Source organism: Pipistrellus kuhlii, unplaced genomic scaffold (genome assembly GCF_014108245.1).
Source record: "Pipistrellus kuhlii isolate mPipKuh1 unplaced genomic scaffold, mPipKuh1.p scaffold_m20_p_3, whole genome shotgun sequence".
NCBI lineage: Eukaryota > Metazoa > Chordata > Mammalia > Chiroptera > Vespertilionidae > Pipistrellus > Pipistrellus kuhlii.
In genome coordinates this window covers 95,883,963-95,910,554 of record NW_023425529.1, presented here as the reverse complement: position 1 = coordinate 95,910,554, position 26,592 = coordinate 95,883,963, and the positions used below count along the sequence as shown (strand labels likewise).

The 26,592-nt window shown below is 43.4% G+C and overlaps 1 protein-coding gene and 1 pseudogene across 18 annotated transcripts in view; both read left to right on the top strand.

The window, feature by feature from the left end:
- Positions 1-26,592, top strand: part of MICAL3 (microtubule associated monooxygenase, calponin and LIM domain containing 3) — a 262,563-nt gene that overhangs the window by 59,950 nt on the left and 176,021 nt on the right. For 17 of the 18 annotated variants that reach the window (XM_045588548.1, XM_045588555.1, XM_045588551.1 and 14 more), the window contains exons 2-3: positions 19,874-20,213; positions 24,934-25,141. In XM_045588548.1, coding sequence (XP_045444504.1) covers positions 19,950-20,213; positions 24,934-25,141 — 472 coding nt within the window. In that variant the 5' untranslated portion in view covers positions 19,874-19,949. Of the gene's footprint in view, positions 1-19,479; positions 19,585-19,873; positions 20,214-24,933; positions 25,142-26,592 lie in introns of all 18 variants that reach the window. The other variant, XM_045588547.1, reaches the window with a different exon arrangement.
- Positions 12,686-14,432, top strand: LOC118728795 (annotated as a pseudogene).

Below are 26,592 nucleotides of genomic sequence, written 5' to 3'. Positions count from 1 at the left end.
ATGCCAAGCAGCTCTATGTTAGGGTATGTGAGATGTAGTGTAGATTCATTCATGTGTCTGCTAGGTGATCCTCAGATTAGTGTTGACGCAGGATACTGAAAAGATGTCATTTTGGGGTTATTTCTTTCTATTCTTTTTTTTTTTTTTTTTTTTTTTTTTTTTTTTTTTTTACTATGTTTTAAATATTAGTGTGATGTATTTTCTTAAAAGACTACATACAAATTTTAAGTATACAACTTGAATTTTTATATGTATAAACATCGATATGTATGACAGGGTTCAACTGGAAGTCGAGCCACTATGAAACTTTAGGAATAAGGGACTTTTAAAAATATATTTTTATTGATTTCAGAGAGGAAAGGAGAGGAAGAAAGGAATAGAAACTTCAATGATGAGAGAGAATCATTGATAGGCTGCCTTCTGCATACCCCACACTGGGGATCGAACCCACAATGTGGGCATGTGCCCTGACCAGGAACTTAACCGTGACTTCTTCGGTATCATAGGTTGACTCTCAACCATTGAGCCACGCTGGCCGGGCGGGATAACAGGTCTATTATAAGAATTAGACCTGACACAATTGTGGGAGAAGTTGGGGAAGTGAAGATTAGAGGGTAGGGGTGGGGAGGGTGGGCTGGAGTTCAGAGAGGAGTACTAACCACTCTGGTTGACAAATTTGCATGGGTGGGCAAGACAGAACTTAGAGGGAAATCTGAGAAGCCAGGCACGTACATTGCCAAAATGGAACCAACAAAGGGGAGCTTCTAGAGTGCTCTATAGGAAGGTGTTGCCAAATTTCTGGTGGTGGACCTGGGGCTGTCAGTTTGCAAGGCCAGCAGTGAGAAAGAAGAGCTGGATGTAGTATGCAAGAGAGCAAGGCAGGCTGGAACCTGCCAGGCTTCCCTGGCTTTGTCCCTCACTCCATTGAAAGCAATGCTTATTGCTTTAATTCCATCTTCCAAATCCCATGCAAGTTCTCTTATTAGCCAATTCTTACTGGAGATTCTGGGATTCATACTTCTGAACTTAACCAAGCTGACGCAACATTATCTGGCATATTGTGTAACCAACATCCAGATCAAGATCCCAAAGGTCTCTCTTGCCTTTTCCCAGACAGTAGTACCACCCAAAATCCCCAGTCATTATTCTGACTGATTTCTGCACCTTAGATTTCAGTTGTGTTTGTTCTTGATTGTGCAATATATTCTTTTCTGTATCTGCCTTTTCTTGTTCAACATTGATCTGTGAGTTTCATCCATGTTGCAGTAGTTCACTCCTTTTCATTGCTGCCTAATATTCCAGTTTGCATATAACTGCAGCTTATTTCTCATTTTGCTATATATATATATTTTTTAATCTTTGTGTGGTTTCCAGTTTGGGAGTATTGAGAATAAAGATCCTCTAAACATTCTTCTTCTTGTCTTTTGATCAACATGGACATTCATTTCTTTCAGATGTACCACCAATAATAAAATTGCTGAGTTTTATGGTAGATTTATATTCAGCTTTATACTACTGCCAAACAGTTTTCCAAAGTAGTTGTGCCAGTTTCTACTCGGTGTCTGAGAGTTCCACTTGTTCCATGTCCTTGCCTATTCTTGATATCATCTGTCTTTATTTTTGTCATTCTAGTGGGTGTATAATAATGGTTGGCATTTTCCTGATGATTAATGATATTGAATCAGATGCTTCTTGACAATGTGAATGTCTTATTTTATAAATTACTTAGTCAAGTATTTTGCCCATTTTTCATTTAGTGTCTGTTTTTCTTCCTAGTTGGTTTGTACACATTTATTACATATTCTGATATGAGACTTTTCTTAGTTACAGGTAGCCCTTTGGTTTTAAGGAGGTGTGTTCCTTCTCAGGCAGGGGACAGATGAGGTAGTTATTTATTGCTTCTTTCTCAAGGAATTAATACAGTGGAGGATTGGAAGTTAGCAACCTAACTAACATGATTTTTCAAATAAAATATTGAACACACAAGTATTTCTACTGCTTTTTAAAGATACAATTTAACTTGAACACTGAAAGTATATGTTCATAAACCAAAATTTTAGTTTATTTATAAAGATTTAATGTTTGTTGTAGGTCTGTCATTCTGCTAAATGCTGGTGATAGAAACCTGACCAAGAGACACTTGTTATCCTATAAGAGCACAGAGTCTACTAGGCAGTGTTTGGGGGACAGAAGAAAGAACTGTACCTAAGAGGAAAGAAAGAACAAAATTGATCTGAGAAGGGCTCGGAGAAAATATGAAACTGAAGCCCTGATGGAAAAGATTGAAGAGCCAAGACCGGTTTGGCTCAGTGGATAGAGCGTCGGCCTGCGGACTGAAAGGTCCCAGGTTCGATTCCAGTCAATGGCATGTACCTTGGTTGCAGGCACATCCCCGGTAGGGTGTTCAAGAGGCAGCTGATCGATGTTTCTCTCTCATTGACGTTTCTAGCTCTCTATCCCTCTCTCCCTTCCTCTCTGTAAAAAAAATCAATAAAATATATTAAAAAAAAAAAAAAAGATTGAAAAGGTTGAATGTATGTACATAGGCTCACCCATCTGAATTCAAATGATGGGCTGGGAAACAGAAGCATGGCAAAAGTGAGACTTTTAATAACACTCTTGAGAACAGGTGTCCATTGTACGCACATACATGGGGCAGGGAGCATAGCCTATTTATTTAGACCTTCTTTCAGTTCCTCATTGCTGAGTCTTATGAGGTCACCTGTTTTCTCCTATGTGTCTTAGGTCTTTCTGCCTCCTATTGGGCCATTAAAAAAAAATGAGCTGAGATGTTTCTAGTTGCTCAACTTTCCTTTGTTTAGGGGAATCTTCCTAGAAAATGTGCTGTTAGTCATGTGATAACTCTCATACCTTCTCCCCATCCCCACATCCTGTTTGCTCTGGAGGAAATTCAGTAATTGCCTGGCCACATTTTGTTTCTTTTCTATGAAGATGAATCAGAGGCATGTTTCTTACAAGTGGGGAAGCACACTGTGGGCTTTGAAGGCAAGATGTGCAGGAAAAAGCATGTCATGTCCTGGAGCAGCAAACTGGTGTGAATGGCCATAACATGGGGTGAGTGGTAAGAGATAGAGAGTGATGTGGGTGTGCCAGTATAGGCTGGCAGCCAAGGAGTTTAATTTGTCAGCAAAATGGTCTTTTAAAGTGTGTAAACAGCCTGGCTAGTATGGCTCCATGGTTGAGCTTCAGTCTATGCACCAAGAGGTCACCAATTCAATTCTTGGTTAGGGCACATACCTGAGTTGTGTCCTGGTTCCCCAGTATGGGCCATGAGAAGAGGCAACTAATTGATGTTTCTCCCTCTTTCCCTTCATCTCTCAAAAAAACAAAACAAAAAAAAACCCTGTGTTGTGTGTATTTTTTAAGTGTGTAAATAGGGGAGTGGCATGATTAGATTTGTTTAGAAAGAACATTTTGAAAGAAACATGACTTATGAATTGGCATTTCAAACGTGAAACAGAATCTGAATAAATAAAATATCAGCATCATTCCTCATAACCAAAAGATGAAAATAACCCAAATATCCATTAATGGGTGAATATGTACATAAAATGGAATGTTATCTATAATAATATAAGGGTAATATGCTAATTAAACCAGATAACCTTCCAGACGAAGCTTGGCGGGGGGGGGGGGGGGGGGGGGGGGGGGGGGAGGCGAAGCCTGGGTCCCAGTGCCTACAGGCAGCCAAAGGGAAGGCACCCAGGTCTTGGGTGCCTGCCAGTGGCTGGAGGGAAGCAGCCCAGGTCCCAGGTGCCTGCCTGCAGCCAGAGGAAAGCCAGCCTACTATTGCATGAATTCTTGTGCACTGGGCCTCTTGTTCAATAAAAAGGAATGAAGTTCTGGTACATGATACATTACTAATAAACATTGAAAACATTGTGTTAAATGAAACAAGTTAGATACAAAAGGATAAATATTATATGATTTCACTTATATAAGGTACCTAGTCTAGGCAAATTCATAGGGGTAGTAAGAATAGTGTTATCAGAGGATAGAGGGGAAAGGAGTTCGGGGACTTATTGTTTAATGGGGACAGAGTTTGTGATGAAGATGTTCTGGAGATAGTGGTAATTAAACACAACATTGTGAATGTACTTAATGCTACTGAATTGTATACTTAAAAATGGCTTAATTAGTAAATTTTGTGATTATATAAACTGAGTGGCCAGATTATTATGATCTCTGAATGCATAATAATCTGGCTATTCAGTGTATATCCTATATAATAAAACACTAATATGCAAATTGTCTCCTCAATCAGGCTGGCCGGACCCCACCCATGAACAAATTCATGCACCAGGCCACTAATGTGTGTGTGTGTGTGTGTGTGTGTGTGTGTGTGTACATGAAATTGATGCACGGGATGGGGTGTCCTTCAGCCCAGCCTGCACCCTCTCCAATCTGACATCCCTCTTACAATCCAGGACTGCTGCCTCCCAACTGCTCTCCTGCCTGCCTTCCTGATTGCCCCTAACAACTTCTGACTGCCAGCCTGATCACTCCCTAACCACACCCATGCCAACCTGATCACTCCCTAACCACTCCCATGCCAGCCTGATTGATGTCTAACTGCTCCCTTGCCAGCCTGTTTGCCCCCAGTTTTCCTCCTCTGCTGGCCTGGTCTCCTCTAACTGCCCTCCCCTGCTGGGTTGATCCCTCCCAATGCCCTCTCTTGCAGGCCTGGTGCCTCCCAACTGCCCTCCCCTACTTGCCTGATTGCCCACAACTGCCTTCCCTTGCAGGCTTGGTCCCTCCTAATTGCCCTCCCCTGCTGGCCATCTTGTGGTGGCCATCTTGTGTCCACATGGGGGCAGGATCTTTGACCACATGGGAGCAGCCATCTGGTGTATTGGAGTGATGGTCAATCTGCATATTACTCTTTTATTAGATAGGATAGAGGCCTGGTGCATGGGTGAGGGCCAGCCTGCTTGCCCTGAAGGGTGTCCCAGATCAGGGTGGGGATTCCTTTAGGGCGTGGGGGGCCTGGGTGAGGGGCCTGTGGTGGTTTGCAGGCTGGCCACATCCCCCAGCAACCCAAGTGGAGGCCCTGGTATCTGGTGTTTATTTATCTTCTACAATTGAAACTTTGTAGCCTGGAGTGGAGGCCTTGGCCAGCCAGGGCTGCAGAAGCTTGGTTTCCTCCATCACCTGGGGTAACCCTTACTTATTGCTCTTTCCAACTCCGTGCCTGCCACCATTTCTGTTGGAACTTATTTACTTTCTATAATTGAAACTTTGTACCCTTGAGTGGAGGCCTGGGCCCACCAGGGTATGTGGAAAGTTTGGCTTCCTCCATTGCCAGGGAAACCCAAGCCTTCCTCCTGCTCTCTGTGGCTGCAGCCATCTTGGTTGCGGTTAATTTGCATAGTCGCTCTGATTGGCTGGTGGATGTGGTTTGTGGGTCTAGCAGAGTGGTGGTTAATTTGCATATTAGTCTTTTATTATATAGGAGATACACACACACAAACACTGAGTGGCCAGATTATTATGCATTCAGAGATCATAATTATCTGGCCACTCAGTACATCTTACCATAAAAATAAAATAAATAAACCCCACCATGAGGCAGGATCCATGTGAAGGAAAACTAAATGTAGATCTTGGCCATTGCAAGTGTGCAGGTAGAGATAAGAAGTTCAAGGCAGTGAGGCTGGAAGGCCAGGAATGGGGGGAAGAACAAATGGGGAGTGCATCCTGTATGTTCTTCACTCCCTCCAGTACTTACCACAGTGCAGTCCCTGACCTCCCTTTTTTTGGCAATGAGAAGGTTGGAAGTAATGTTGAAGGCCAAAACCTGGAATTCTGACTAGAGTGGATGGCAGTTTTACTAGGGTTGCAATCTAGGGGGAGTGATAAGTTTGGTAAAGAAAATAAGGAGTTCTGTTTTAAGTAACCCAACTTGGAGATGCCCCCACATATTCAGATAGAGATGTCCAGGAGACAGTTTCAGAATAGTGCAAAATGAAATTTTTAAAAAGTGGGCCAAAGATAGAAGAACCCTTGGAATCCTCATTATTTATCAGTGTGGCGAAAGTTAGAGGAGTGTCCAAAGAAAAAGCAGAGGAGGAGACTTCAGTTGCATAATCCTTTGGCCTTTGCCAGATTGACTTTTTGTTTGCTCCTAGTGAAGTGAGACTATCTCTTTGGGGGTGTTCCCTCTCCAAGCCAGACTGTTCCAGTTGGGCACAGACATCTTGGAGTGCTGAGGTAAGGGAAGTAAAATGTATTCGTTTCCAAACATTTAAACTGTGTATTGGGAATTTCTAGACCTTTAATCTAATCTCTGCTAATTTTCTGATTCTACTATCCTTTCCTTGCTTCTTTTGCATAATTCTACATTTAACCAGTTAACTGCCACATGTCCAAAATGGAAGCTATCCCCACAAGCAATGATATTTTGAATTTAATTTAAAAAATCAATTTGCAATGAATATTATAAAAATAAATATATTCTTATTTGTGTGTTCTTGAATATTTTCAGCTGAAAATTCTCATGAAAAATGATTTTAAAGTTCATCAGGGCTGCCACTTAGGGAAAACTTTTTTTTATATATGCACGTGGCCTGTAGGGGAGGTTCACCACTTGCATCTACAGACACTTTGGAGTACAATCCTATCTAATAAAAGAGTAATATGCAAATTAATTATCACTCCGAGACAAAAATGACGGCACCCAGTCCTCTCAGGCCCAGGTAGGGCTCCCACTGAGAGTAGGCAGCATGAGGCCCCGGCTGTAGGCCTGGGAGGTGCCTTTGCACCCCCAGTGCCATTCTCTCCTAGCCTTGACCTGGGCAGTGGCCTGGGAGGCGGCCGTGCACCCCAGGCACGATCAGCTTTCAGCCAGGATCCAGGCAGTGGACTGGAAGGCGGTGCATTCTCCCCTACCCCCCTGAGATTTGCCGTGCACCCCTGGCGTGATCAGCAGCCAGCTGCAACCTGGGCCATAGGCCTGGGAGGCGGCTGAGCCTTCCCTCCCATCCCTTTTACCCTTTTACCCCCATCCCCACGTGCAATCTGCTCCTAGCCTCAGCCTGGGCTGTGGGCCTGGGAGGCGCTTGCAACTGCCTATCCCCACCCTCCCCACCCTCCATCGATTAGCTTCCATCCACGGGGGAGGGGAGAGGGGGGTAGGGGAGTGGGGAAGGTATGGGTTTGGGAGGCAGCAGTGCCCCCAAGAACTGTCTTCTCTGGGGCAGCCTCATGGAGTGATCACACACACACACACACACACACACACACACACACACCTATAGCTTTGGAATTTCCCTTGCCCTCATCAGAGTGATTAGAAACAGAAAAGGAATAAAAGGCGGGGGGGAAAAAAGGAGGACAAAAGGTGAAACATCAAGAAAAGGAAAGAGCCGAAACCGGTTTCGCTCAGTAGAGCATCGGTCTGTGGACTGAAGGGTCCCAGGTTCGATTCTGGTCAAGGGCATGTACCTTGGTTGCGGGCACATCCCCAGTAGGGGGTGTGCAAGAGGCAGCTGATCGATGATTCTCTCTCATCAATGTTTCTAACTCTCTATCCCTCTCTCTTCCTCTCTGTAAAAAATCAATAAAATATATTGTTTTAAAAATGGTATTATTACTAATAGGGATTGAAGCTTTAATATGAACAAGTGAGTTAAATTGCCCCATTCAGAGGCTGCCCATTTCTTTCCCCAATATATTTTTATTTATTTCAGAGAAGAGGGGGAAAGGGAGAGTGAGATAAATCAGTGATGAGAGAGAAATCATTGATTGGCTGTCTCCTGCACACCCCCTGCGGGGATTGAGCTTGCAACTCAGGCATGTGCCCTGATCAGGAATCGAACCATGACCTCCTAGTTCATAGGTTGACGTTCAACCATTGAGCCACACTGGCCAGGCAGAGGCTGCCCTCTTTAATGTCATTTAGCAGGATTTTATTGAATTTCTATTACCTTCATAATGTAGTTTCAGATGCTCTGGAGCTTCTGATCAGATGTCTCCTGAAACACAATTAAGGCCCTTCAACAAAGTCTTTTATAATGTTTAGTGTCTGGATCAAATATCTGTTTACATTCACTTTTCCTTGTCCTGAGTGAGTGATATTTCTAAAAGTTGGGTATACTCAGGCTGTACCCAAAGGGGGAACCTGAGAGGGTGGGATGCACCCAGGTCAGTTTGGTCATGCTTGGCATTGAATGGTCCTGAGTCATGACTGCAGGCATAGAAGTCCTCCAGTTTGTTAGAGGGCAGATGGCATCTTTTGGTTGCCTTCCTGGTAAGAATGGCCTTCCTGGAGTCAGACTTGCCTAAGCCATAGCTGGTAAGAGGGTCAAAAAGTATTTACACTGTGTACTATCCCCTACGGAGCACTGGGCTCACTCAGATTTTAGATTTCAGTCCACAGAGCAAGCCAAAGTATTTGTGTTCTGTGTACCACAGCCAGCAGGTCAATTAACAGTAGTCCTATGCCTATAATAAATTAGGCAAGGGTTTAGAAAATCAGGTGGTGGGCAAGGAATAACGTGTAACATGAAACGCTGTTGTTGGACTTTAGAAGAATGCCTGAAGGTGGCACTGAGTCTTTTGGACATCAGGTGTTGGCATGATGAGCGTTCTTGTGCTCTCTTGGGATTATTCTATCTAATCTCATTGGTGCTGAATTGAACAAAGATTAATTAGTCTTCTGTAGAAAATGTTTGGTAGATGACTGGCTTTGACTCCAAAGTAATTAGAATTTTAGAGCCCATAGGTCTCATGGCAGTTAATTGTAGGATATTGGTTTTAGAAGAAAAGAAACTAAATTTTGGCTGCACTTCAGCACCCTCTTGGATGGGATGGGAGGTCATCTCTAAAGCAAGGGAGTGGTGTAAGTAGAAGTCGTGGGTTATACATTTTCAAGAGCTTATCAGGGTATAGCTTGGAGAATTTGCAATATTCTTTAAGCATAAGAAAGAAAAGTTTAAGCATAAGAAAGAAAAGTTTGTTGTTATTCCCTTTCTTTGGATTTTTCATTTCTAACCAAATGGACTCTTTTCAAGGTTTAGTGTAGGAATGAAACAATAGTTAATGAATAACTAATACAAGAATTAACTTTGTGTTTCACGTATTCACAACTACTTTTGCCCACCTCTGTATATTCTGTAGAGCTGGTTTAAGATTGGCCCTCTTGGTTTCTTCCTGCTGTGGAGACAAGTGAGGTTTTCTCCATGAAAATTGTTGAAAATAATCAGGATCTTGGAGCCAACTAGCCCTACTCCCTCCTGTGGCCTGAAGTCAAGGCAGAGCTATCAGTTCGCTTGGTGCATGGGCACTTCTACCTTGCTGGAAATTAAAATCTTTTTTCCTTTGTTAGCTGTTAACCTCTTGAAACAGCTTACCGGTCCTGTTTTGCAGCCAGCCTTCTCCAAAGAGTGCATACTTGTCCTTAGCTTTATTTCCTTCCTCCCCCATTTCCATGTAGGTATCCTGTGGAGTATCTGGTGAGTTTTTTCATTTTGGACTATCTGATGCTTGTGTACTTTGAAATCACAATACTAGTAATTTAGGGATCTTCTGGTATCTCAGAAAGGTAGATATCATCCTGGAAAGTGAATCAAAAATACAATAGTAGTTCTTTTCATAATCAGTACCTGTACAAAGATGCTTTAGGGAACTAAGTTTTGGCTACTTCTTTGTTCCTTTCTCACCCCCCTAAATCAATAACAAGTTATTTACAAACTAAACATTACACAAATACCTTTCTCCTTTCCTATACTTCTGTGACATTAGATATTGTGGCCCAAGTAAGCCTTTTATTTGTCTTTTCCTTTTTCCCTGGCGCCTGCTTTTCCATGGGTATGTGCACTGACTACAGGTATAAACATGAATCACCCTTCTGCTAACCAGTGCCATGTAACTTGATTGGTAGACAGTTCTGTCATTGTGGAGCAAGTGGGAAGTGTTAAAAGGGAGGTGTGTAGCAAGGTGAGAAGAAGTGTAGAGCAGAGAGTGATTAGCTTTGCCTGGTGTTAGGGTAGGTGGGGTCATTTCAGTGCAGTCTGGAATAAGTAGTGCAGTCTCAAGTGGACAGAGAGGAAAGACATAGTAGACAAGGGGAACAGCATGAACAAAGTCGAGGAGGCTCCTAAGACTGTGGTACATTCTTGAAACAAAGTATGAGCAAAGAAAATGGTTTGTTTGGAAGTGTAAGAAATAAGGCCAATGCTAAATTTTGATGGGCATTTTGAACCTTGCTGATTATTCCTTAAAGGCAGTGAGGGCTGTTACAGGATCACATTTGCTCTTAAAAAAGAACACTCTGGCACTCAGGTGGAGGATGGATTGGACAGGAATTAAGATTAATAGGCTATTGAATATTTCAAGCTAGAAATCACAGGTGCTCCTACTAAGATAATGGCAGGAAGATGACTTTTATAAGATAGAGGTCCTCAATAGGACTTTGCTTTTGGTTGATTGGATTGAGAAGTAGAGACAGAGAATGTCTTGGATGACCCTAGATTCCCAATTGGTGGCTGGATGGTGATGGCTGCATGACTATATGAATCAGTGGAAGAGAACAGAAGTATTCTGTTTTGGAGTTCTTGGTTTGAAGTGCCTGTGAGATGTCTAGATGAAGTAAGTTTAATAGCATTTGGGTCTCAGGAGCAAATGATAAAAGTTAAGGGGTTATCCATTTTATGAAGGAGAGAGGCAGATGAACTAATTGGAGCCTTCTCAGAAAACTGAGCAGCAGTGAGAATAGTAATAGGAGAAGCAGAGGTCAGAGCCAAGGGAGGGAGAGTTTTTAAGAAGAACCACAGAGTGGAAATAACTAAGTGAAGGATTAAAAAGTGTCTAGCCTAGCCGGTGTGGCTCAGTGGTTGAGCATTGACCTCTGAACCAGGAGGTCAACTGTTCAATTCCTGGTCAGAGCACATGCTTGGGTTGTCAACTCGGTCCCCAGTTGGGGGCTTGTAGGAGGCAGCCAATCAATTATTCTCTCTCGTCATTGATGTTTTTATCTATCTATCTATCTATCTATCTATCTATCTATCCCTTTCCCTACCTCTCAGAAATCAATTAAAAATATTTTTTAAGTGTCTCAACCTTTCACAATTAAAATGTTAATGTTGACCTTAGTAGAGTGATGGAGACAGAAGCCTGATTGTAGAGGGAATGAAAGATGAACAGAGTGAGGTCATTAGGAGATCTTAAAGTATTGATAGCAAGAGTAGACTACTCTTTCAGGAAAGCAAACTGGGTTAGCCAGTAGTAGCTTGGAGAACACAATTTAAAGAGAGAGATCCAAGCATACTGATAGACTAAAGGAGAAGTAAACTATAGTGAGGAGGAAGTTTAAAATATATGACAGATGGATGGATGGTGGTGGTGATAAACAACAGGTGAATATATTTAAATGCCACTGAACTATACACTTAAAAAATATTTGAAATAGGAACCATTTTATAATAGTACAAGAGACCTGGTGCATGAATTTTCATGCATTGGAGGGGGCGTCCCTCAGCCTGGCCTGCCCTCTCTCACAGTCCGGGAGCTCTTAGGCGCAGGAGGCGACCCCATGATCAGGGAAAGGCAACACTCCATCACAACTCTGCTGCTGCCACTGCTGGCAGCACAAGCCCTAGCCAGCCCTGGTTACCTGAGCCTTGGGTGGCCCTGGGTGGCTTGGCAGCTGACATCTGAGGCTTGCCTGTGCCTTGGGCCAGCCCTGGGCAGCTGGGGGGCTGAGGGGACTAGGGGACTCCAGAGGCAGAGGCTGAGGGGACTTGGTGCCGCCATCTTGTGGTTATGGGCACCACCATCTTTGAGGGTGTGGCAGTCAAGTAGCATATTCCCTTCTTATTGGCTGTGGGTGCCACCATCTTTGAGGACAGGGCAGTCAATTAGCATATTCCCTTCTTATTGGCTGTGGGTACTACCATTTTTGAGAGTGGGGCAGATAATTAGCATATTCCCTCCTTATTGGCTGTGGATGCTGCTATCTTTGAGGACAGGGAAGTCAATTAGCATATTCTCTTTTTATTGGCTGTGGGCGCCACCATCTTTGCAACAACTTGAGGGTCAATTAGCATATTTCCTCTTTACTAGATAGTATAATAGTCAATGCAACATGATTCAGAGAAAAACAAAGGGGATAGTCTGCATAGCCTCAGACAGGTGCCAGAGGCTTCTCTGGGGTAAAGGAGGGTTGGAATCATAAGTATGAGGACATCCTTGCCTTTCCTCTGGGCCATGTGAGAGGCAAAGGTATTGACAGTGTAAGAGGTGAGAATGGAACTGGAGATCTAATAATGCAGAACTAGGTTTATAGGAACCAGTTCTTCTCAGAGCCCTCTATAGAGGGTCATTCCACAGCCTAGAGTAAGATTGTATGAGAATTCATAACAAAAGTGCTGTGTTCTTGCTAGTTGCTCCTATTCAAATATCAGACACACCCCTGCCTTGTTTCACACAGCTGCCCACCACAGCATGGAGCTTGAGGGAGATTATGCACATCCAGGTCAGGCAGTGTGGCAACAAGATTCAGCCCTAAGTTCTGGGAGGTCATCAGCAATGAGTAGAATATAGACCCCAGTGGCAACTATGTGGGAGATTGGACCTGCAGCTGGAGTGCATCAGTGTCTACTGCAATAAGGCCTCCTCTTACAAGTATGTACCTTGAGCCATCCTGATGGACTTAGAGCCTGGAATCATGGACGGTGTCTGATCTGGGGCTCTCAAACACCTCTTCAGGCCTGACAACTTCTTTTTTTTGTCAGAGTGGACTCCAGCAATAGTTGGGCCAAGGGTTACTCCATGAAGGGTGCTGAACTGGTAAACTGTCTTGGACATGGTGCAGAATGGGTGTGAGAATTGTGAATGCCTGCAGGGCTTCCAGATGACTCCTCTGGATGAGGGCACGGGGTCTAGATTGGCACACTTCTCATCAGCAAGGTGCACAAGGAGTACCTAACCACATCATGAACACCCTCTCATAAAGTATCAGACATACCCTGTTTCCCCAAAAATAAGACAGTATCTTATATTAATTTTTTCTCCGAAAATTGCACTAGGTCTTATTTTCAGGGGATGTCTTATCTTTCCATGCGCTAGGTCTTATTTTTGGAGGATGTCTTATTTTCGGGGAAACACGGTAGTAGTGAAGCCCTACAATGCCATGCTGTCCATCCACCAGCTGGTGAAGAACAGCTATATGACCTCCTACATCAACAACAAGGCCCTCTGTGACATTTGCTTCAGCACCCTCAAGCTGACTGTGCCCACCTACAGGGACCTCATGAACAAACTCACCAGCTCCCTCAACTTTCCTGGCCAGCTGAACGCACACCTGTGCAAGCTGGCCATGAAGATGGTGCCCTTCCCCGACCTGCACTTACTTTCTTAATATATATTTCAGAGGGGAAGGGAGAGGGAGATAGAACATAAATGATGAGAGAATCATTGATCAGCTGTCTCCTGCATGCCCCCTACTGGGGATCAAGCTTGAAAACTGGGCATATGCCCTTACCAGGAATTGAACCATGACCTAGTTCATAGGTCAATGGTCAACCATAAGCCATGCCAGCCAGGCCCTACCTACATTTCTTCCTGCCCAACTTTGCTCAGCTCACCATCTAGTGCAGCCAGCAGGACCGGGCCCAGACAGTGCCTGAGCTCAACCAGCAGATGCTCGATGCCAAGAAAATGATGGCTACCTACTGCCTGTGACCTCTGCCACAGCTACTACCTAACTGTGTCCACTGTCTTCCTTGATTGCATCACATGTCCATGAAGGATGTGGACAAGTAGATGCTGGCTGTCCAGAGCAAGAACAGCTAATACTTCATGGAGTAGATCGCCAACAATGTGAAGATGGCTATGTGTGACATCCTGCCCCATGGGCTCAAGATGTCCTCTACCTTCATCAGCAATAGCATAGGCATCTAGGAACCATTCACATGCATCTCAGAACAGTTCACATGCATCTCAGAACAGTTCACAGACATGTTTTGGCGCAAGGACTCCTGCACTGGTACATGGGTGAGGGCATAGATGAAATGGAGTGCACTGAAGCTGAGAACAACAAGAATGACCTGGTATCTGAGTACCAGCAGTACAAGGACGCCATGGCCCAGAAAAAGGGTGAGATATATGAAGACCATGAGGAGGAATCCAAGACCCAGGACCCCAAGTGAAGCACCTGGAGGGCCAGGCCAAGGCCTAGAGCCATGTAGCCACTGATGCCACCCCAGCCTTGCCCTACCAGCTCCCATCAAGTCACCTTATGACTTCAAGTGTTCCTCAGTATTTATGGCACTCAGCTCTGTCTTCCCACCATAGATCATTTCCATTTTTGTGTCAGGCATTTGTCTCTACTTTGACAGCTCTGGGCCTGAAATTTTGTTTTGTTTTTTTACTGGTTTATATTTGGGAGGTAAAGGGAGGACTTAAAAATTTTATTGCTGTTAAATTTAAAAAGAAAGAATATCACTCCCTGTCCAGGCTGACCATAACATTGCCAAATACAATTTTTTGGTAGCAATTGGAAATCTCCTCTGTCACATATCTCCCATACTCCCCCAGCCTGGTCACAGGTCAAAGCTAATGCATCACCTCAGGGTTGGTCCAGTATTGGTCTGCTGGGTTCCCATATAGAAATCTGAGATTGGGTTCTATTCCCCTCATCAACTTCACAGAAACAGTACATTTCCACTATATGTCAGGTCATAGCTCCAGAGACTTGGTCCCCCAGGCAGCTCTGTCCTTGTAGAAATGCAGGTGCTGAGGTCTGGTGACTAAAGAGCAGCTCAATGGAATGGAGGGGACATGCAGGTGAGAGTGGGGCTGTTTTCCCATTACCTGGTCATCCTACTGAGTGCTAGTTTGGTGTTAAGTGAAATGGAAAATCAGGAAAGAGCTGAGGGTGCAATACCTCAGAAACTAGAGGATTAAGAATATATGAGGGCCCTGACTGGTTTGGCTCAGTGAATTGGCCTGTGGACTCAAGGATCTCAGGTTCTATTCCAATCAAGGGCAGGTACCTTGTTTGCGGGCACATCCCCAGTAGGGGGTGTGTAGGAGGCAGCTGGTCAATATTTCTCTCTCATCGATGTTTCTAACTCTCTATCCCTCTCTCTTCCTCTCTGTAAAAAAATCAATAAAATATATATATTTTTAAAAGAATATACAAGGAAGACTGCTTTCCTTATTGTATTTTGGCTTTCTTCCTAGGTACCTAGTGAACCTTACTTAAGAGCTTTGAGAGAGATGAGAAGCTATTGATTGGTACAGGAGCTGGGAAGTCAACAAGCAGTTTTATTCCTTTATTCCTTAAGAGATTTTATACTCTTAAAATATAACTCTTACTTTGTTGTTTTGTTGAATTAGATCCTATATGATCTAATTCAGCTAGCCCATTGCTCTCCTGAGCAGAGGACCTCAGTATCCCCATCAGCAGATGACAGTGGCCTGAACAGCCCTTGTTTCAGAGACATAACATGAAGGGAACTCTATAATCAGGAAACTGGGCACCACCATCTTGTGGCTGTGGGCACTTCCATAGTTGAGGGTGTGGCAATTAATTAGCATATTCCCTCCTTATTGGCTGTGGGTGCCACCGTCTTTGTGAGGGCATGATAGTCAATTAGCATATTCCCTCTCTATTAGATAGGAGGATTCCCTCCCAGTGACATCCCAAAATATCCTTCCAATATGCCTACTTCTAAGATCTATGTAGAGAAATCAGACTTCTGACTGAATGAGCTGGGAAAGAAGTGCTTAATAAATATTTAAAATAAGATTCAAAGATTTTGCACGTTGCCTGGTGCAGTGAGTAGGGAGAAAATTGACTGAACTCGACTCTGATTTTATACTCTTAAAGTATAATTCTTACTTTGTTGTTTTGTTTCTCTTTTCTTTTTCTATTTTTAAATATAATTCTCCCCTGTCCCTCAAATAACCACCCATCTATTCTAAGAGCTAGAGATTGAGTGTTCTCAGCCAGTGAAACCTGACTTTTTGCTTCTGTTGTAAATAGAAACATAAACACTGCTCTTGCATGTACTTTATAGACACAGCCTCTCTAGCACTTTCCTCCACTGCCAAAGGATGTGCACGACTTCTGAGTCAGCAGTAATCTACCAGGGGACAGAGCAGCATGCAGAATGTTGTCAACTGGTAGAAATTGCACCGATGCTCTGCAAACCTGGCATTCATCTCCTCTTCCTCTTGCCTATTCAGGCTCTTTACTTCTCTTATCTCTTCCTTCCACACATTGGCTTTTCAGTCCCCAGGATTTCTGGTACTTTCAAGCTAGGTTTCCTGGTCTGTAAGGTTCCTGTGATTATGAATGTTGATTTTCCCCAGGATATTTGGGATATAGTGTACACAGGCGTGGTTCATGAAGGGCATGATCAAGATTTGACTTTCAGAAATGAGGAAGATAACAGGAATGGCCCTTCTGCAATTTTCCTCAGCTGCTCTAAGAGTGAATCAGAATGCCAGATGAGTCCCTTTGATAAATGAGACATCTGAGTCTACAGAACAACTGTTCCACCCTGAGTGTCTTTCCACTGCTGCCATTTGGCTTGCAAAGTAGGAAAAGTGAGGCAGCCCAAGGGAATAACTTTAGTGTAGTCTTACCTTGGGTGCCTGTCACATTGTTCCAGGAACCAACTTACCTCTATTTATCTGTTGTCATTAGTGACCTGTAGGTCTAAATCCCTTCAGCTGGGCACTTAATACTTGCCTGCCACTTGGAAGCAGGCCCTTGCTCAGCTGTCTGGGAGCTGTGGCCAAAACCTGTAAATTTCAAAGTGTGTTATATCAACAGAAGGGTTAGGGGGCCAGTTACTAGTGGAGGTGTTCATCTGAGCTGGCATTTGATTTGGACTCTTGGTGGTTAGCAACTCTTTGGAAATGAATATTTATTTCAGAGTGGGCGATAGCCAACTAAAAGATATTAGCCTACATAGAAGGCTTCTCTGAAAACAAAAGCATGAGATTCTTTTAGGGAAGTGTGAACATAAAGTGGGCTTTATGACAGGGAGAAGGGCTTTTAGAAACACATATTGCAGGATCTTTAATGTGTTGGTTTTAGCAAGAAAATTATAGTACTGAGTGCTCCAATTCTGGGAAGGAGTGGAAGGAGTGGAAGGAAGCAGCTTAGGAACAACAACAACAACAAAAATCATTTTCTTTCTTGACATAAGGCAGAGAGATTTGACCAGGTGTACGAAAGCTTTCCAAACATTGTGACTGGTGGAGTTAAGGTTGATGATGAACACAGGTAGGGTATGCAAAGTGGCTTGCAGAATGCTGTCTGTTTTCCAGAACAGCAAATAAAGCTACAGAAATATCCACAGAGAGGTCCCTTGGCAGAGCAAACACTCTAGGATAGGGGTGTCGAACTCAATCAGAGAAGGGGCCAAAATCTAAAATCCAGCCTAAATCGCGGGCCGAATGGTTTACTGAACAGTCATAAACTGTCATTGTGATGGAAACGCAGCGGAGTGCAGTGATGACAGCGAGGTGCGGGCCACATTGCAAGGCCTGGCAGGACGGATTTGGCCCTCGGGCCTTGTGTTTGACACGTGTACTCTAGGACCATTGTTTCTAGTCCTTAGTTATGACCTGTCGCCCTTCTGCCTTTAGATAAACACTTGTTGTTTTTTCCCTGCCCCTACAGCCATCTTTTGACTATCATTTCTAAGATAGGCCTTGATTTGTAAGAAAAAGAATGGGCTCTTTATAGGAAATTTAAAAGATTTCTCTTTCTGTTAGGTTACCTAGAATAAACTTTTATTTAGGGGAAACTGGAGGTGAATTCCAGTTAATTCCACTCCTTACTGGATTCTTGGACAGGTAGATATTGGAAGTTTCTTAGTAGTGTAGTTTTTATATCCAAAGCTAGGAGGGGTTGTTGAGTAAGTGATATATTTAGAAGTCCAATGCGCTATCCATTGCGCAACAGAGCCAGTAAGTGATATATTTAGGAGGAGAAGCCAAGTCAATGTATTTTGGGTAAAGAATTACCATCTTTGACTTAACCTCTACAGTACATGAAGAGATTCCATCTGTTGACATAGAAAACAAAGGGAAATGGTTATTCCTTGTATTCAGTTATTAACTTTCACTCATGAAACTTAAGATACATTTTCAGTTGATTTGGTTAACCTTATGATATCATGGTGAAGTTTGGAGCAAAGTTACTTCTACTTCACAAAAAGGGGTTCCGTTTCTCAGAGGCCTACTCAATGTAAGAGCTTCAGGAAAAAACATGGATCTCTTCCCTTGTTCTCAGTCTGGAACTTGATGCCTGTCTTCTGAGAATGGATTTCATTAGCACATACAGTTTGGTGGCTCCCACTGTCCTTGGGTTGGTTCATTAACAGTGGGTTACTTCTATACCTGAACACGGTGGATCAACAACTCACTTCTTCCACCTGCCCCCATCTCCAACAGTAAATCCTCTTTAAAGCAAAGTTCCAGTGTAGTCCTGTTTGCCACACTAACAAATTGGAGATGCTCCTGTGGTGGACCATCATGACTACAGCACCAGAAATGAGTACTGTGACCATGAAGGTATTCTTGGTATTAAACTTTGAAAACTTCAGAATTAGAAGAGAGTCTTACTGCCTTGCCCTCCCTTTCTGTTTGTCCTATGGATTAGTTTTGGTCTTTGGACCTTTGCCTCCCTCTTTCCTGCCCAATTATACTTATAAAGAGTGATAATAAATAAAACATGGTACAAAAATTATGAAAAAGACCCAGGGGAGTGAGTGGATGAAGTAAGACCTAATGTGCCATCTTTCATCTTAAAGCTTCTTCCCAGCAAACACAGGATAGTGGATGTATAGATAGATGTTTTTGATAAGTGGAACATATAGACATCATCATTATTATTGTCAAATATATCTGTGAGAAAGTGGAATGGCTATAAGATCTTCCCACCCTGCCATATACTATATGCAGTGGCAGGGCTTTTTCGGTCTTTAAATTCTTGCTGACTTTGATACTTCTGAACTTTGTGCTTTTTCAACTGCTATGACACTACCCTTTGGTTCTCTTCAGACCTCTTTTCCCTTGCCTCATAATCTTTTTCTAGAGAGCTCATCTATCTCTGTCAGCTCCTTACAAGTTTATGAGTCCCAGGTCTTATTTAAAGCCCATGGCTCTCCTCTTACCACTGACTCCCCTTGTGTTCAGCTATCATTGGTTCAACTACCACCTGTATGCTAATGATGCCTAAATCTAGGGTTGGGTCCCTAGCTACCTCCCAAGCTGCAGATTCATACCTACCTACCTAGTGAGCACCTCCACAAAGGCAGCACAAGCATATCAGGTCTAAAAGGTAACTTACCACCCCACCCTCACAAATGAGTTCTTCTGTTTTTAATCCACTGGCCTGATGTCTTTCACTCAGTGACCAGGAAACCTGGGGATCATTTTTGACTCTTTTACTTCAAGAATCACTCACAAGCCTTCCTGTTTCACTTCTTTTCCCAGGTCCTACACTTCTTCCATGCCTGCTAACACTTATTTACCCTGAAAGACTCAGCTGTCACTTCTCACAGGTTCATCTTCAACGAGGACTCTCTCCCTATGACTTAGGTACTCTCCCTTAATGTTCCCAAATCTCTTGTGCCTCACTAATGACACTTAGCATAGTACATTTAACATTTTATCTGTCTCACCCACTAAACTGCAAATCCTTTGTTGTATTAATCTTTCCTTCCCCAATACCTCAGTGCCGGGAGTATAGAAGGTATGCAATATACATTTGTTGAATGAATGACTAGAATGCTTAGGATTTCCATTGAAAAAGAGTTATCTCTCCTAGAAAATATTTGTAGATAAAATTTGGATTTGCTTACCATTCCTTTTTCTTTATTTTTGTTAGATTAATCTGACAGTGTCAAGTGGACTAATCACCATCCCACTGCCCCCTTTGTCTGGTGTGCTTAGAGTGGGGAAGCATGGAGGAGAGTAAGAATGAGACAATGAATCAAGCACACACCCTCTTTGACAAGTTTGTGCAGGCTACCACCTGCAAGGGGACTCTTAATGCCTTCCAAGAGCTCTGTGATCACCTGGAACTGAAGCCTAAGGACTATCGCTCCTTTTATCACAAGCTCAAGTCAAAGCTCAACTACTGGAAAGCCAAAGCCCTCTGGGCAAAGCTGGACAAACGGGGCAGCCACAAAGACTACAAAAAGGGAAAAGCATGTACAAACACCAAGGTAAGCTTTGGCTGTTCTGAGGCCTTGGGGTTATTGACCTTAAGATTTAACCAATAAAGAAAAGATTTTGAGTAGGGGTAGACCTTGAAAAAAGGATCAATTAGAAGCTGACTGGGTGAAAATAGGCCAAAACTGGTTTGGCTTAGTGGATAGAGCATCAGCCTGCGGACTGAAGGGTCCCAGTTCGATTCCGGTCAAGGGCATGTACCTTGGTTGCAGGCCCATCCCCAGTAAGGAGTGTGCAAAAGGCAGCTGATCAATGATTCTCTCTTATTGATGTTTCTATAACTCTCTATCCCTCTCTCTTCCTCTCTGTAAAAAATCAATAAAATATATATTAAAAAAAAAAAAAATAGGCCAAATCAGCCGTGATCTAGTAGAGGAAATCAAACTTTATACCTTGTGAAGGTTTATGGAACTATTATTCATGTTCATTTGACTGCTCCATGTGCCGAACTTTATTCTTATTTCATGTATTCATATATTGAACACTCAGGGTTTTAACTATTTCAGAATAACTTTAATGATGTAGCAACTTTTTTTGCTGAGGCTTTGTTTTGAATCTCACATTGATCAGCTGCCTCCTGCACACACATACCCTGCCCCCTCCCCCTCACTGGGGATCATGGATACATACCCTGGCCCTACACGGGATCGTGGATGAGGATCTTTTAGCAAAAACGTAGCCAGGCCCTGTTAGCATCCTGTACAAACATGGTTTCATGGTGCTTGGCAATTCAACTTTACAAAGTCCTTGTTCTATACTCAGTAACTGGTAAGGTATAGATAGCATCTGCCAACTTGGGAATTTGCCACAGGCTTCAGACCTCTTTTATTCATATTTCAGAAGTATATGTTTTCTTAAGCAATGGCCTTATGAACCAAATTATTTCCTTTGGTTTTTTCACAAAATTCAGAAACAGTGTTTTCATGAAAAAGGTAGACCTCAGCAAAGACCTGAGCTATTCAGTCAGCTGTGCAAGGAAGGGTAGGTGTGAGGAAGTAGAGAAAGAACAATGTATTTCCTGCTTTCCTGCTTATATAAGAATACATCTTCTGGGAGAAAGCTAACACATAAAGTTGTAAATGACTTCATGATTATGTTATTAATGTTCTTTCATGAGCTTTAATTTGCCTAGTATAGGTACTTAGAGACCTATCCCCAGCTGATTTGTATATGGTTAAATTTTTTACGTAGTTTTTTATTGATTTCAGAGAGAGAGAGAGAGAGAGAGAGGGAGAGAGAGAGAGAGATACAAACATCAGTCATGAAAGAGAAGCATTGATTGGTTGCCTCCTGCACACCCACACTGTGGATCAAGCCTGCAACTTTGGCATGTACCCTGACCGGTAATAGAATCATGACCTTCTGCTCCATGGGTTTGTTCTCAACCCCTGGCCACACTGGCCAGGCTATTTAATTAGATATTGATCAGCAAAATTCAAGAAATTCAAAGTCATGACTTTAAGAGTGAGTTCTGGAGTTTTATTAAGGATAAAAGGAATTCAAAGTCAAAATATTGCATGTTCTGTTTTTTTTCTTCTGCACATACAATGCAAATTAGTTAAGCGTCCAGTCTCACTCTGAGTACTTCTGTAAAAAATGGATTTTCAAGATCATTTTTCTGGACTTTCAGTCTAAAGATATGATTTAAGAACTTTTTCAGCCCTAGCTGGTTTTGCTCAGTGGATAGAGCCTCGGCTTGTGAACTGAAAGGTCCCAGGTTCAATTCCGGTTAAGGGCACATGCCCAGGTTGTGGGCTCCATTTCCAGTAGGGGACTTTCAGGAGGCAGCTGATTCATGATTCTCTTTCATGGATGTTTCTATCTCTCTCTTCCTCTTCCTTCCTCTCTGAAATCAATAAATATATATTAAAAAACAAAACAAAAAAACTTTTCAGCACATAAAACTTTGGCTCTTGGATGTTATCTCCTGGAAATCATTTGAATGAAAGACCCATTCCAGGACTCTAAGCTTGCAAGGACTATGTATTTAATAATCTATGTCTTGGACAGAAATCTGCTTGACTTAGAAATTTTCCAAAAGATCCTCTCCTGCCCAGCCAGTGTGGGTCAGTGGTTGAGCATCAACCTACCAACCAGGCGGTCATGGTTTGATTCCTGGTCAGGGCATATGCCTGGATTGCAGGCTTGATCCCCAGTGGGGGGCATGCAGGAGGCAGCTGATCAGTGATTCTCTCTCATTGTTGATGTTTCTATCTCTATCTCTCCCTTCTCTGAAATCAATTCTATCTAATAAAAGCCTAATATGCTAAGTGTCTGGTTGACAGGTCAGCCATTTAACCAATCAAAGAGTAATCCTACTTAGTAAAAGAGAAACATCCAAATTAAACATCACTCCGCCACACCCACCAGCCCATCAGAGCAAATATGCAAATTAACCCAACAAAGATGGTGGTTAATTTGCATACACAGGCACTGAGTGGCCTGGCCCCTGGGAACAACCTTAGGACCCAGGCTGCTCCTAGCCTGTAGGCCCGCACTTTCACCCTGAGTGGCAGGGATCCCAGAACCTCCGCTGGCCACTCCAAGCCTATGGGTGCAGCCTCTTGTGAATGCTCGGGCACCAAGTGGAGGTTTGGGTCCATGCCCCCCATCCGGCACCCACGACAGGACTGGCTGCTGGCCTCTGGGGTGTGCGGAGACCCTAGCAGCTATCACTGCATACGGCCCAAGGGTCCCTGTATGCCCCCCAGTCTGGCATCCATGGTGAGGCTGGCTGCTGGCCTCATGGGTGTTCGGAGACTGGGATGTTCCCCGCCCCCGCTGCCCCCAGCGGCTTGTGCATGCTCTAGCACCAAGCTGCGGTTCGAATCACACCCCCAGGCCAGTGCCCTCAATGGGGGGATGGCTGCCGGCTTCTGGGGTGTGCGGAGACCCTGGTGGCCACCACCGGTGGCAGGAACACGTCCCTAGCCCAGTGGACACAATGTAGGGGCTGCATAAGCTGCAGAGGAAACACCTTTTTAAAAATATATATATTTTTATTGACATTTTTTACAGAGAAGAGAGAAGAGGGATAGATAGTCAGAAATATCAATGAGAGATCGATTAGCTGCCTCCTGCACACTCCCCACTGGGGATGTGCCTCCAACCAAGGTACATGCCCTTAATAGGAATCAAACCTGGGACCCTTCAGTCTGCAGGCCCACAGTCTATCCACTGAGCCAAACCAGTTTGAGAGTAAATACCTTTTCTGACAGCTCATTTGCTAAGATCCCTGTAGGCTGCCACTTGCAGTGTTCTTGATAACTTAGGTTATAAGAATCTAAGAAGGTGATCTAGGGTTTTCCCAGTATACTCCTGGAAGATAAAAAGGAAGGTCCACTACTTGAGGAGCTAATAAATGTCATATCCTGCCCTAGCTGGTTTAGCTCAGTGGATAGAGCCTCCGCCTGCTGACCGCAACGCCCAAGTTGGATTCTGATCAAGGGCATGTACCTAGGTTACAGGCTCCTCCCTGGTCGAGGCCCAGAGAGACACTTTGATTGGTTGCCTCCTGCATGAACCCTGACCTGGTTCATGCAGGAGGCAACCAATCAAAGTGTCTCTCTCACATTTATGTTTCTCTCTGTCTCTCCCTTTCTCTTCCACACTCTCTGAAAATAAATGGAAACATATCCTCAGGTGAGGATAAAAAAAAAGTCATATCCTATCTTGAAAATGCCTAAAGAAAGTTGTCATTTTTCACAGTAAAGGCACTAGAGTTTATGTTGATGAAAACACCTTGGTGGCTGGCAGTGGCTGCAGCAATGGGATAATAGGGCTGGTGTCTTCTCTTGATCAGACTGGTCGCCTGACATCCCTGGAGGGGTCCCAGATTGGAGAGGGTACAGGCTGGGCTGAGGGACAACCCCTCTGTGCATGAAATTAGTGCACCTGGTCTCTAGTATGTTAGTGATATACTAAGGCCACTCAACCGCTTGCTATGATGTGCACTGACCAACAGGGGGCGAACAGTCAACCAGTCGACCAGTTGCTTTGATATGCACTGACCACAGGGGACAGTTGACCAATCGACCAGTCACTATGACATGCACTGACCATCAGGGGGCAGGTACTCCAACTGGTAGATTAGCTTGCTGCTGGGGTCCAGCTGATTGGGACTGAGCGAGATGGGCCACACGCCCTGGAGCCCTCCTGCAGTCTCTCCCCTGCTGGCCAATCTCCCATGACTCTCCCTAGTCCCAATTATGCACTGGTGGGGTCCTTCGGCCTAGCTTGCACCCTTTCACAATCTGGGAACCCTTGGGGATGTCAGAGAGCCAGTTTTGGCCCCATCCCACAGGCCAGGCCTAGGGACCCAACTGGTGCAAGAATTTGTGCACCAAAGCTTCTAGTAAAAATATATCTAAAAGCAAAAAGTAAAAGGTCCTTTTCTGTTGATGAAAAATGAAATGTGATTTTCAATCGTTTGTTTAAACTATGACCTATTTAAATATGTTCCAGATCTACAGGGTGAACATGTGCTAAGTTGTATCCAGCATTGACAATTATGTCTTCTTTATTCATAGCCACCTCCAGCTTTTCTTCAAACCATTGCAAATGTTCTGCTGTGACCCAGATTGGTTGGAAGTAGAGAATAGCCCTATTTGGGGGCTTTAGGGAATGATGGTTATGAGATCATGAAATTTTTCTAGAAATGTGAGCTTTCTCAAGAGATGTTGCCTTTGCCCTGAAAACAGCTGTGTTTTTCAGTGTCTCATCATTGGAGCTGGCCCTTGTGGTCTCCGCACAGCCATCGACTTATCCTTACTGGGAGCTAAGGTAGTTGTTATTGAGAAACGAGATGCCTTCTCCCGCAACAATGTCTTGCATCTCTGGCCATTCACCATACATGATCTGCGCGGTTTGGGTGCCAAGAAATTCTATGGCAAGTTCTGTGCTGGAGCCATTGACCATATCAGTAAGTAAATCCAGTTCTTTTAATATCTGTTGTATAGAAACACACTCTTCTTGGAGTCAAAATACCTTCCATGTGTGGTTCTGTAACCTAGAATGATTTAACTACAAGGAATTTAGCTTAGGAATTTCTAAGTTAGGTCTTGGACTCTTATTTAGCATTTCTACTGGTAGGATAGACTTGGGGCCAGGTTAGGAAATATGATGAACAGTGTAGGCCTTGACCAGACTCTGGTGGTTCTTAGTCCAGTAGAAGCAGAGCAAAGCATGTTGTTCTTTGGAATGTGATATGAAAGATGCTATACTAGTATAAGAACAAAATGCTGTGGGGACACAGGTCTGGGGAAACCACAGTTGTAGAAGAAACAGACTCCTAGTTTGGTGAATGGCACGTTGATAGTGCGAGTTCTTTGGTTAGATGATTCTCATGAGGTTTACAGCATAGGGAGGTCTTGCTATACTCTTATCATATTCAAGCTTTGAAGTAAATAAATACAAGTTAATGCAGATGGCGATTTTGTTTTCATGACTGTATATGTTCATGAAAATAGTGTCTACATTATGAGGTTAAAGTATGATCATTGTTCCAGATAAACCTTGTCAAATAACTTTTGTTCTGAGCTCCTTCAGATGTGTCCTGTAAATACAGTCAACTTTTAAAGTTTGAAGTGGCTGTGCCAGTTTATCAAACACTGGCCACAGCTGCCACATTCTCTAGGCAGAAGAAGCACTCTTTTGGGCTGTAATGTTTAAAGCATCTTGGAACCCAGTTGTTTGCAAATATAAAATGTGTGCTAGCATAGGATTTAATGAGTTGCTGCATGTGTGACTCTGAAGGAGGCAGGTTGTAAAACGTGGGGAAAATAATCAAATGATCTAAAGGAGGATCTGCATGTAGATCTGGTTTTAAGAGAGAACCAGTGGTTATTCATTCAGTGGATTTGTCTGCCTTATGTGTGGCAGGATATGTCTTAGAGATGGGTCCTAGATTTTTATCTCGTGTGTCTGGCATCTGGCAGGTACTTGCTGAATGTTAACCATTTGTATGCCATAAGCGTCTATAGACACAGCAGGGAACCTTTTTTAACTAAAGTTAAAATATCATGGCAGTTGACTGGTTAAATAAATAAATCTCACTAGGATAATGAGCAAGATTTTCATTCATTTTGAACCTTAATTTCTGCAACTATAGACCAGTAGAGGGCAGAAGAATGTTAAGAGACTACTAAGCTTGCATTGAAGTTCCCCTTCTCACCTTGCAAGCATCTGTGGAGATCAGTAAGGTAATAAGATGAAGGAGAACTGTCTGAAATCCCAGGAAGTAGTACAGCCCCCTTTGAATCTAACTGGAAAGCATACATGTGGGTGCACATCTTCTGCCTCTTCTGGTAACTATTGTAGGTTCTGTAAGTATTGTAGGTTTTGCTAAATAATTGTGGCTCTAACTGAATCAGG